This window comes from Morone saxatilis, unplaced genomic scaffold, assembly GCF_004916995.1.
Source record: "Morone saxatilis isolate NCDOM2014 unplaced genomic scaffold, NCSU_SB_2.0 Contig0, whole genome shotgun sequence".
Lineage (NCBI taxonomy): Eukaryota > Metazoa > Chordata > Actinopteri > Moronidae > Morone > Morone saxatilis.
This window is the reverse complement of record NW_023339650.1, coordinates 8,634,485-8,647,857: the sequence shown is the minus strand read 5'-3', so window position 1 is coordinate 8,647,857 and position 13,373 is coordinate 8,634,485. Positions and strand designations below refer to the sequence as shown.

General features: G+C 39.2%; 1 protein-coding gene across 1 annotated transcript in view; it reads right to left on the bottom strand.

Annotated features, from left to right (window-relative positions):
- LOC118324343 (nuclear mitotic apparatus protein 1-like) overlaps positions 1–13,373 on the bottom strand; it is a 93,537-nt gene that overhangs the window by 32,708 nt on the left and 47,456 nt on the right. The window contains exons 9-16 of the mRNA XM_035656638.1: positions 12,472–12,639; positions 7,184–7,267; positions 5,756–5,923; positions 5,494–5,577; positions 4,581–4,748; positions 2,391–2,609; positions 1,999–2,229; positions 178–279 (exon numbers count right to left, since the gene is read on the bottom strand). Coding sequence (XP_035512531.1) covers positions 178–279; positions 1,999–2,229; positions 2,391–2,609; positions 4,581–4,748; positions 5,494–5,577; positions 5,756–5,923; positions 7,184–7,267; positions 12,472–12,639 — 1,224 coding nt within the window. The remainder of the gene's footprint in view (positions 1–177; positions 280–1,998; positions 2,230–2,390; positions 2,610–4,580; positions 4,749–5,493; positions 5,578–5,755; positions 5,924–7,183; positions 7,268–12,471; positions 12,640–13,373) is intronic.

Here is a 13,373-nt window from a genome sequence, read left to right as displayed (position 1 = left end):
TTCAAATGCATTTTATTTTTTTTTATATAAACAAATTTAACCTAATCAATTGTTGACTGTGAATGTAACTATAAGTACTCTATCGGGTATATCCTAATGGTTTATTGTGATGATAATATGCACAGTGTGTAATCCGTAAGGTGCAACCTTAATGTGTAGTACTATCAGTGACCTTACCTTCTGCAGCTGCTGTCTGTGTCTCAACAGGCTAAGATACTCCTCGTCAGAATGAGAATGACTCTGCTGATACAGCTGTAGGTCACACTCCAACATCAGTTTCTATGAGTAGAGAGAACAGGTGAAATAGGGAGGGTGAGACAAGAAAAACAGATCATATTTCTTGTTTTTGCTGATTTCAGTCAATCATACACTGAAAATGTAACCACCGAAATGCAAACAACAACTGATCTAAAACAGAAACAAAAATGACTTAAAAAAGCAAAGCCACAGAGGGATGCATTTTAGATGAATTGTATTTCAACAGATTAGATGCATTTTGGTTAACTAATTAATGACAATGACACTGATTAAGGCAACACATCATTATGCATTACACTCATTTGTGAATTGATTTGTTGCATCGCAGAGCACAGAGACACTTGGCCTTGATGTTCCAAGCACAGCTGACACACAGCCAACACACATTCAACATTACATTAACAAGTAAATCTATAGTCAGAAACTACAATAGCCAATAGTACCTTTCAGATCTTAGCGTTTCTGTCCCAATTAAAAGACCATATAGCTCATTGTATTTTCTACATGTATTGCTAATGCGTCACTACCCTCAATCTTAGTCTATTATCTGCTGTCCGTTATATAGGCAAATTATGTAACTAATTCAAAAAAAGAAATCTTTGTAGGAAAGGAGAGAAATTGTCTTCCTGTATTCATCTTTACTTTATAGTGAAATATTCCCTAGTCAGAATACAAATGGACTAGAATAGAGATAGCATTAACATTTGATACTCAAGATACTGAGTACATTTCCACTTGTTTTTCTTATGCTATAACTTTTACAATGATTTTATATTACAATTATATATATATCAATTTCTTTTTTTTTACAATTTAAAGTTTCTTGTAAACAGGGAATGAGGACAATAGTACTTTTCGGGTTAGCTGAGCCCAACAGTGGCATGAGGTAGAGAATTAGCAGGACGTGAAGCTCCATAAGAACTCCTAACCTCTTGATAGGCGCCTCACAATCAAAGTCATTAGCCAGTGTAATAAAGGGCCTGAGATACAGCCATTCTTCAACAGCCTAACTCTTTTATAACCAACAGATTAAAGTTGATTGGATTAAAATGACATTCTGCCCGTCTGACCTTGGCGGCAGCAGTTAAGTTCATCCAAATTAAATTTCTCCGTAATAAAGATGATTCATTTGTTGCCTGACGTAGTAAATATAAAACAGAAAGAAAAAGGAGAAAAGATTAAGTGACACACGCCAGTGCACACATGCACAAACGTACACTTGTACACACACATACACGTGTGTACAATGACACGTGCACACAAAGGAATATAGCCTTGCAGGCACTCACACAACATCAATGGAGCAAGCGAACACCTGGGACCACACGCAAGAACACAGAGACACCCATTTGACTTAACCTAAACACTGATGCATGTAATCCAAATCTTCTTGTTGGGAACTCCGGTGAGTTCACATAAATTATATACAAGCACTATGAAAATTGAAACAATGTTTGCATTTATTTTTAAAAGAGAGACTGAACCCTAATGTTTCAACTAATTAACTCCCATGCAGCATCACAGATTGTTACATGGACATTTTATAAGGAATTAGTCTGTACAATGAAACAGAGTTTCTTGTGTAAAACAAAAAACAAAATGACAAAATATATCTAGTGGTAATTACTGATAAAGAATGAATAATCTGAGTTCTGAATGTGTATTTGTGTCTGGATTTATGCCTGTTATTGTTGTGTCTACATACGCTAGTGTATATAGTGTGAACATGTTTGTCCTGACCTGCTGTTTGAGTGTGTCCACCTGCTCCTGCAGTGATCCTATCAGACCTTTGAGATGGTCCACTTTTTGCTGACTCTCCCTCAGCAAATTCTGATTGGCCTGGAGCTCATCCGTCAACTGGTCAAGAGCCTCCTGTGCGTTCTCCCATTGGCCAACCTTTTCCTGGTACCGCTTCACCATCTCAGCTAGCTCTTCCTTCACCGAGTGAGTTGCTGATTGGGACTCTCTTAGCTGCCAATTAAACACGGTGAATAAGGCAATGTCAGAATTTTGTACTATCGTTTCACTCCCAGTACTGAAGACATGTTATACAGAAAATGTTGAATAAGTAAAGAGCTGATGAAATCTCTGAGCAAGCATGATATGATAATATACTGTAAACTATGATCTACCTGTTGCTGTGAATACTGTAGCTCCTCATCCAAAAGTTCCACCTGCTCTTGCACCCTGTGCACCTTCTCTATTGCTGCTGTGTACTTTTGTTTAAAGATGGCTGCAGTTTCTTTCTGCCCCTGGGCATCTTTCAGCTCCTCCTTGGCTCCTTTAAGCTGCTGATGAAGAAGTCCCATCTCAACCTCCTGCTCCTTTAGCTTCCCTTCAAATGTCTTGACCTGTAAAGTAGACATAGTTAAACGAAGCACAAATGTTGATGAGAATAAACCTTTGCTCTTTACTTAAGTGGAACAGCTGTAGCCTGAAGGTTTGGTAGAGTGACCAAAACACTGTTTTTAAAGGAGAGTAGCATTTGGACTCATATGGAGGTGCTCCTGAGAAACAGCTGCCAAGTGTGAAAGGGACTGAATTGCGAGTAGCTAATGAATAAAGTAGTGGGAAGCCCTAACGTAGGCACACATAAAGAATAAACTTAGTAGTAACTATTACAGCAATAACCATCATTATTAGTATAATAATACAACAGAATCAAACAGAGAAACAGGATACAGGATATGATGCTTCATCATGACTTATTGTTATTGAAATAAATAGAAAAATAGACATATGCTAGTTTGGTGTAATGGTGTAATACACTGTGCTGCTCTACAGTAACCTCGCTCATAATGAAAGGGGAACCCAGGAAGTGAAACCAAGCTTAATCCCGGTGTTACACAAGGAATCCTACCGTAGCTCACCTTTCAAGCAGAGAGGTTGAGAAAGTTAAACCCGCTCTAACACTCAGCTTGAGTTCATCCACGTTAATCCTGTTGTAATCTGGATCAGAACATGAGGGTTTACAACTAATGACAGCCAACTAGTTAGATTTCAGTAGTTCACCGCAGCTTGGTTTAACCAGGGATTAGCTGGGCCCATCTAGGACTAACACCGGGTAGGAGGCAGCATGACTGAGTAGAAAACTTGCTCATGTAAAGGAAGAAAGAGACACAAACCAGAAGAGAGGAGAGGATGGAGGAGCACCGTCAACTTTTATTCTCTGCTTTAGAGTCAAAAACTGAACAACCTGTGTAGGTGTATGTATGTGTGTGTCTATGTGTGTGTGTGTGTGTGTGTGGACTGTTTAAAACCATTGACTCAGCCCCAGGTAACAGTTTTAAAGTCATGCTATGAAACATACACAAACAATATAAAGTAAGGTGTCATATGCCAACTTTACCTCTTATATTATGTTACTGGCTTTCTCTCATAGTATTTCTTTCCCTTTAATATATTCACTTCCCTACAGTCCAAACACTAATGGTGGATTTAGCATTTCTTTCTGTCGCTGGATGAAAGGCCTTATAACAAGGCTTAATGGGAACACCATGGCTTTCTTGTGACCATAATCAGGAGCTTGTGCTTTGGGGAAACAAACAGCCCTCATTAAATATGATGGAAAACACATCCCTTTGACCCTCATTTGGCCTGCCATTTGAGTATTCATGGCTGTCACATGACTACCCAAGTTGACCCTCAGTTGATAATAACTTCATTCTCCTATTCTTTTCTTTTTTTTTAATCTCTGGGTCTTTCTTTCCCTCTTTTTGTATTCATGTTTGGATCCAATTGGATGTGAGAGGTTGACAAACAGAGGGGTCATCTTGTCTTGTTTGTTAATTCAGATGATGTAGATGAGAATATATGTAAGTTGACTGTAGAGTAAAGCTTGTCTGCTTCAAATGGGTGAGTTTGTTGTTCCTGGCAGAACACTCTGACTGCTTGATTGTCTACTGTGATTTAGATCACTCGCACTCAGACGGATAAACGCATTTGGATTTTTCTTTTATGCTGTCTACTGGATTAACACCACAGATTGTCTTCCCGTAGAATCACGGCTCAGCTGATTGACAACTGAACTCACAAAAGACTTTCTCTACGGCTCTGTGCTGCTGACTTAAACTGTCCTTGAGTTTCATGACCTCTGACTTTCCATCCTTCAGTCTGCTCTGTATTTGGCTGAGCTCAGAATTGTTCTGCTTCAATCGGCTGTGAAGCAGGACTCTCCTCCAGCTCCAGAGTTCCGTGTCAATTCGGTTTCACAGCTTCTGGGTCGGAGTTCAACTGATCTATAGATTTCACCAGAGATTTCACCTGTAGGGGAGGTGGAGATGAGCACAGGTGAAGAGGAGAAGGCATAATATCTTCCTTACCTGTTGCTGACTAATACGGAGCTGATCGTGTAGCTGCTGTTGTTCTTTCTCCTTCTGGTCTTTAAGGCGCTCGATACCGCTGACCTTTTCTCTTAACTGACAGGCCTCTTCCTGGTGTCCTCTGACCTTGGGTTTCAAGTGGCTTAACTCACCCTCCAGCGCTGCCACCTGAGCAAGAAGTAAGAGAACGAGAGGAAAACTGAAAAGGATGGAAACGGAATAACTCTATGTAGGAATACAAAGCACACACAGACGAACCGAAAAAACAGCGAGGGGGCGGCAGTAGCCTAAAAGTGAGGGAATGAGGCTTGAGTCAGAGAGTTTCCCAGTTTAGTTTCAGGACCAGCTGGGAAAATGTGGGCACAGTAGACATGAATGAGTAACGATTCCCTTTTTCCTTAGCTCCAACTTTCGAGGAGCCTTTGAGCAAGGTGCTACGCCTCCCACTGCTCTAATGGAGCTGCTCAGTAGCCAACAGTAGAAGACTGCTGCTGGTTTGGGCACTTCCCTCGAGTGGATGTGTGCAACTCTGTGGGTGTAAAACAGGTCATTGTTGGAGAAAGGGTGCTCACTCAACCTAGCCTCAGCATATGAAAGGAAATACCAAAAAATAGCAAGACCGGTTGTTGTACTACCTAGAAGTGAATTTAAGCCCTGAGACAAATTTAAAACCCAAAAAACAGAAACAAATCTGAAAAACACAAATTATTTCTCGTGGAACACAGCTTGGAGACGCACATTTTGCAATATTAAAAGTATGGTATTTTAGAAATTGTACTACTATTTTCAATATTATAACCTGAAAGTACACCCAAATCACACACAGGAAATCAGTAAACAAATCATAAAAAATATTCTGATAAGGACATAATACATAAATGATCAGCAAACAGACACAAACAAGCAACCATACCTGTCCCTGTGTCCTTTGATGCTTTTGTTCAGCTGTTTTCATTTCAGCTCTCAACTGCAGAATTAACTGATCTCTGCTTCGAACCTAAACACACAGAAACTACACTTCAATTAAAGTAAAATCCAATAAATTGCATATTTAGCCCATTATGTTCCTGTAGTTAAGTATTTGGTAAACAACATAAGCTCTGCTGCTCTGACCTATGCATGCAAGGGCACACAAACACATGAACACATGTACACAGAGACAGACAGAGATGGACCTCCAGGTGTGAGGTGTGGAGTTTCTCATGGCTCAGAGCCAAATCCGCCTCCAGTCTCTCTTTGGTCTGGTGGAGGTGGACACACTCTCTGCCCCGGTCCTCCATCTTGGCTATCAGTTTATCCCTCTCTTCGCACAGTTTCTCTGAAGCTTTCTCTCTTCGGAGCAACTGGAAAATATGCAATTAAATGAAGTTTCTTTAATTGGTGGTAAAATCTTGGAGTACTTCACGACACCCACATTTGGACAATGAAAACCTTTAACTTTAACTAACACCCTTAAAATACAAAAGCAACATGAGATTAATTCTAGGATCACAAACCTAACTTACTATTAACTAATGTATAATACATGGAAAGTATAATTAAACTTAGTAATAATTTCCATTATCAAATTAATGTAACTTCATTCACAGTAACTTTTATTTTTATTAATTTATTTGATATACAATATTCTAACACAGTTAAGGTTAATAGGATCATGAGCATTAGCAAAACCAGTTTGGAGAATAATCTTTCTTTTGTAAATATTGGTCTTTCTTAGGCAAAAAATATAGAAAACACAAGAGATGAATCACTCTTTGTAAATATGAATGACCAGTTTAACCCTGTATGACACTGTACTGGAAAATAAAGACTCATCTGCAAGACAGGATGAAATAAGATCTAGTCTTGTAAAGAAAGTAGCTTTCTCTATTGTTGAGCCCCCTCACCCATGTTTTAACTGTATCCCTCAAGAGACCTTGAAGTAGTTAAAGTCATACCCTGTTCAAATCAGGTAATTGCAGCACATTTACTAAACTCATTTGCTTCTCTGTTGAGAAAATTCTAACTTATATCAATTTTGTTATGTATTTTTGGAATGTATTTTTATATGTCTGAACATATACCAGACTGTATTCATGTATAAATTGTATAAATATGTACACTCATGACTTGCCTAGTGTTTTCCAGAATTGTTTTAAGTCTTTCTCAGACACTCATATTCCACAAGACAGGTATTTAATCTTCCATAGGGTCAGACTTCCCTTAATCAATATTCACTGAAATACACAGGATCATCTCTTTAGAGCAACCTCCTTCCATCTCAATATCACTATGTACATCTACATTTTTCAAAAAAACATTTGAAAAGGACTCTTATTGGCAAAGATTTATAAAAATTATAATAATAATATATATTAATACATCTCAAACATAAACATCTATGTAATCTATGAATTACTGTTTAGTTTTTAAGCTATAAAGAATTATGCAATCTTTGTTTTGTTTTTTTAAGTATGACTATTTATATTTATATAGGGGACGTATCTTCATAAGCAACTTTTTACTTACAATCTCCCCTGCACGATGTTCAAACTTTTTTTATTATACGGTATGTTCAAATAAGCTAAACTAAACTGAACCGATGAAGCTGCTGTGGTTTTTACCTCGTTCTGACATTCAGAGTGCTGCTTCTTACTCTCTGTGAGCTCTTTCATCAGAACGCACATCTTAATCTCCCTCTTCTGAATCTGGAAAACAAAAACATATTTTTCATGCTTTAAGGATGTTGGAAAAAAACACGGTTAATGATATTTTGAAGTAACATTATGTTAAGGATCGTATCTCCTTCAATCGTTGGCAACACACACTGTATCTCTCAGGAAACAGGAGAACATAGGTTGCTGTTTACAAAACTTGAGATAAAGTATCTAAGTTTTGTTTTCATAGTTGTGTTTGAGGCAACAGTAGTGCTGGTGCTGGTGCTGGTGGTGGGTGGATGACGGTACATAAAGAGAAACGGTTGTTTGTGCTTCTCGTGAGTATACAGTGTGTCTGACAATTGCTTGTGTTTGTCTGTTTCCTTGGTGACCTTCCCTAATTACCCACTTTAGTTCTTTGCCAAAGTGTGTGTGTGTGTGTGTCTGCACGTGCCTTCATGTGGGTGTAATTCCTCACAAGTTTGCTAGGGAAATGTTTTTGACTTTTTTTTTTAATTTTCTGTTTGTGTTTGTGTTTGTGTGCCCTGTCAAGGCTTTTCTCTGTTTGAGGTCAGTCAAAACGGCCAGGTATGTGCCATTATGTGCTGTCAATTCTGAGCTAAATAGGTTTCTCATGTTGTCTGACCTTTTTGTAAGCACTTTTGTCTGACTAAAGTTTTTTAAGATGCTCGAGCTTTCATTCAAGCTTTTTGAGGTTGAAAGGAGAACCAGATAACCTTCAAAAAAGAGGTACCAGGGCACTTGACTGTTTTAATATATAGGTAGTAAAGTAGTAAGTTGCTTTATAATGACATAGGGATAAGACCACAGCCTTACTCCACAATGCAAAAAAATAATTTACACTTCACATTTATTACTGGTATACGCATTTGATGCAGACATAGTTTCGACTTTTGATTTATGCACACACATAACAGTCCTTCATGCCAAGCTGAGTCAAATGCTCACTCCCTTTTCTCTCTCCATCACTCCCCACCTTCCTGTCCGTCCTGCATGATCCAGGGATTGTTTTGACCAGAGTTGAGAGCTCGTTTGTAACTGTCCAGGGGAATTGATGGAGTTAACTTGGCTCTTTGACCTCTCACCTCTGGCTGTCAGCGGCCAGGCTCGCTAAACACACTAAACCTGAGCTATGGCAAGAGGAAGGGGGAAAAGAAAGGAGAAAAAAAAAACAACACTGCATACACACTGCGATGCACATAGCAGCTAAATAACAAATGAGCGCTCATGTAAACACTCACAGGCTCGCACAAATACCCTGAACAGGAATAATACAGGTTGTGTTTTGTATTCCGCGGACATCACACACACACACAGAAAAAAAATGACCAGAGAATTTATTGTTGTTACAAATGCAAGTCAATCCACTTACCCATAGCAAACACAACACTTACTTTCTGCCAATTTCCAAATCTTAGCGTGATTTATCTTTGAACGTGTGTGTCTGCGTGTGTGTGTGAATTCCCAATGTGAGCATGTGATAGGCAGAATGGATGTTGATAAACACCGGAGGATGTCGTGTCAAAACAGACAACTTGTCAAAACGACACACTAACTAGGTCAATCACAAAGTTTAAGGAGAAACTTTGGAGTGGAGCTTTGGTTTATGCATATCTCTACGTGGATGTCTATGCGTGTGTGATAAGCTTCTGAACGAATCTGCAGGAGGGGACCTCCAATATCGAAGGTATTTTTAAATCAATGAGCTCTTAAGTGTATCTCAGTCTCAATGTGTTCACAGATACGCGCTCACACAACACTCAGTGCAGATAGAATCCCTACTGACAGGCAATGACAAGATAAAGAGAGGGAGAAAAAAAGGGGGGAGAGGACGACAGGAGGGGGAGAAATAATATTTGAACAGTTGGGTGTTGGAGGGTGGCGACGGGGGGGATGAAAGGGAGAAGTGGCAAGGCACAAAAAGAAATGAGCAATAAGCGAGATCAAGAGAGAAAGCAGGGAGAGAGAAAAAATCAGTAAGCTATTCTGATGGTTGTAAAGCATTGTGAGCAGGACCAATGTTTGTCCAAGTTCAACCTTGAAGGATTGAACAACCTTCCACAGTACTGCTTACCTTCCACTGTCTCCTTTCATTCTTGTTTGCTGTCTCGCCCCCCCCAGACCTTCTTGTCCATTTCAAATAATATGCATTTTGAATTATTTTACCCGATGTGCTTTAAAGAAGAGCTATGAGTGCATACTTTTTACACTCCCAGTGGGGAAGCTGGAGACACACTATTCTGGAATGTGTTAACAATGGATAATATGATTGGGCATCACACACTGAACAAACATTAGCAGATTTTGTTTTCATGTTGCATCTTATAAAGCCCATAGAATTGTAAATGGGTAACACTACAACAAAATGGAACAAAAATGCTCAATACTTTTTAGTATACTAGTTTTCTTTTTTCTCTACTCTACATTTCTCTCTATTTTTTTTTTTGTTTGCTTTAAATGGTCTCCATTCAAATTGGAGTTATTGATCAGCTCCAACCGGTAAGCTAAACTGTTTGATTCAGAGTCAAACATTTTAAATATGATTGTTATCGGTAGGAGAGACTCATCAGATATAACGGCCTTAACCTTAACGTGAAAATGCTGTTTTGCAGCGAACAAAACTAAGATGCAATGGCCAAATTTTCTGGCTATAACTGTCACAGATCTCATGGTGGTGAACTGACACCTCTACCCATTGGATCCCAAGATATCTCCCCCATCTCAAATTTCCTTCCTTCCCACATCCTAAAAAACCTCTTTCCCTTTTCCACGTTTCTCATACAAAATCCACCCATCTGTCTCCCTCCTTTTCTCTCTCCTGTGTACATCTATGACCTGAACCTTTAAAAGAGGAGCCTCCAGAGAACTGCACATGTGACTTTTGGTTCTAAGAAGATGAAGCAGGTCATCTCTTAGACAAAGCCCCTTGTCATGTTAATGGGTTCACTACTTTCAAGTTCCTCAATGGGGGAGTTTGGGAGAGTGTACTGTAACACTTTAACCACATGTTAAAAGTACAGCAACATCTGGCCATTTGCATGATGATGATGATGATGTGTGTGTGTGTGTGTGAGAGAGAGATGGAGAACAAGTAAAAAGGGATACAGATAAATAAAGCATAAGGGATTAAAAAGACATTAAGAAGGATTTTGTGCTTAAAAGATATATGTTTTTTGCAAAAAGGCACAAACATCTGCTTTTATTTAGTGAATTCCTCATTACTTTTGTTGTGTCCTACAAAAGCAATCAACAGCTGATCATAAGTGGACCGTAGAATACAAAAATCTGTGTTTGGTTAGGAATTATTTCAACTGTCCTAACAACAAAGCTAAAGTACACATTACAGTATGTAGGCTAACAATTTGGATATACCATTGTCAAAGTAAAATGCAGGCTTCCTTCCTATCTGAGCCTGTGTGGAGGAACCAGGTTACCACTGATAAGACAAATGTCAGACCAACATAGAATTAATATTAAAAATAAGAAAATTTCAACCTATGTCTAAAGATGAAAACATCAAAAAGGCGAAGTGGTTGGCCCTTATAACCCCCAGGACTCTAGTCAGACAAGCGCCAATGTCCCCATCTACTTCCCAGCAGTTTTAGAGAATTAGATCTCAAAGACGTCTAAGTTAAAGGGGAGCGAGTAAGAGAAAGAGTGAATCAGCAGAGTAGATTTCAGATGAAGGAGAGGGTGTTGACAGTATTTGTTCAGCTGTGCTAATGTTAGGACATTTAGAACTGCAGAGGAAAATACTTAGCACAAAGTTCTCTCAGTTTCACTTACATTCAAGTGGGAGAAGGCACACTCACTCTCTTTTACACACACCTACTACTACCACTGTCCATACAATGATGGACTCAAGTGTGCATGAGTGAATCCAAAGCTGTGTGTGTGTCTGTGTGTGGGTGTGTGTGAGAGAGAGCTTGTAATAGATCAGAGAAAGAACAGTCTTGGTGCATAAAGCAGGGCCAGATGTGGAGCAGAAACCAGATCCCTGGACAGAATGTAATGGTCCCTCCGTTGACTTAACCAATCCAAACATGAAAGACACAAACTCACACACACATATACACATATGCACATACAGTCTAGCGAATTTCACAAACAAACATTTGACCAGTCTTGGACAGTTGTACAGGATTCGATAATGGCTGTTTCTGCAAGGCTTGTGAAATACTGACGCAAGACTTTGCTTCCATTTTGCACGATGACAACTGAATTCATGTTCACTCAATTACAAGAGGTCAAAAATAAAAATTAGTTATTTTACCAAAGCCCATTTGCTGTCATATAATATGAGCTATAGAGTATGTAGTCTTTTAAATGTGTACTCTATACACTGAGAGACTGCTCTAACAATAGCCTCAGTGATAGCCAACAAAATCCTGACCTTAACCCTAACCCTAAAACCATTCTGAAATTAGTATAGTCAGTGAAGAGGCTTGCCAGTGAAAAGGACTGAACCTCGTGTGCTGCTTCCCTTTTTTACAAACGCAAGCCCCTTGAAATTCACCAATGGCTCAGTGAAAAGTATCTTTCCAACCTAGTTAATTGAAGGTTAAATACAAACCACTAAACCACTAACATACGCCTTTGGTATATCACAGAAAGGGCAGCGGATTAAAAGGTCTAAAAAGCAATATAGCATATGAACATGTGATTTGTGAGTTTTACTGTAGTCCCAGCTGGAAAAAATTCCCATTTCAGCAGAATAATCAACATTTTTGTCTTTGTCAGAAGTGTGTGTTTTTAATAAGGCTCTAAATATCAGAACATCCCATTACCCATTATCTAAAACCTTATTATCAGCACCATTGTAGAAATAGACAATGCCTGTCACAGTGAATATTACATTTGAAAATTGAATATTTAAATGAATCCCTCACCTGTGCAACCCTTCTTATCAGTCCCATTGTGGGAAAAGACAATGCATTACATTAAACTGAATATTATATTTCATCTCCATCGTGTAGAAATTGCACATTTTTAGTTTAACCATCTTTTTCCTGACAATGTCCACTTTGTGTAGAAAAGGTTTCTTGACCTTGTGAGCAAGCGAACTTGCTAATAATGTATCAGTGTCAACAATACATGGCCAACAACAGGGAAGTCACATGCACTTGTCTCAGTGTAAGTGTTGCAATAACATGGCAAAGTCGGACAAGCAAGGCTTTGAAAGAAATAATATCATTAAATATCTGAATGAAGACCTTGAGGAAGAAACCAATCACCTTCTTTTCACTAGTGTGACGCACGTGTGTCAGACGCTCCATCTCTTTGTTGGCATGGTGCAACTGGTCCTGGATCTGCTGCCTCTGCTGTCTTTCCGCATTCAGGGCAATTTTGGCCTCATCCAGGGATTCACTGATGTCACTCAACATGCACTCGCTCGTTTGTAGCTGAGGGATGAGCACAGATAGAAATAAGGGGGAGAGAGAAGAAAAATAAGCAGAGTATGTCTGGTTTGAACCTTCTCTAAAAGCTGAGAGAGGGACAGTCACAGGCAGGCACGCAGACAGCTGTGGAGAGAGTTGAGGAGGAGAATGGGCGAACCAACACGATATAAGCAGGAGAAGAAAGAGATGAAAGTATAATTTAGGGACGTTTGCTTCCACTCTGTCTCCATAGCAGTGAAAAGGAACATCATAAAAGCTTTGTGCCAGGCTGCGGAACCCTACAGTTACCGCTTTGACTCAGGACCAATAAAACTGTTTGACTACACATCATAAAGTCGTAGGTAACACTAACTGTAGACTAGTGCTTCTTGAATCTTGGGACAAGGCTCAGAAGGAGCTGTGGTCCTTTGTCTTCTTCTGCATACGACCAGACAAGCGACATAATGTGCTTTTATTAACATGGGTCCTTGGAAAACACCACATTTCTATAATGCAACTTCCTCACTCTAGATGTTTAGCTAGGCTACTGCATGACTCTACAGGTATGTACACCGAAATAATGGTGACAATCACAGGCACGCATACCCCTGGAATAGCTGACAGAAACCAGTATCAAATGGATATTGGTAACAGTGGCAGATTCATTTGGACTCTGGTATAAACAACCTTTAGATGAGTAAAATAAAGTAAAAAGAATCAGGCTCAAACCTGTGACACTGTAAATATGGAAAGTGAGC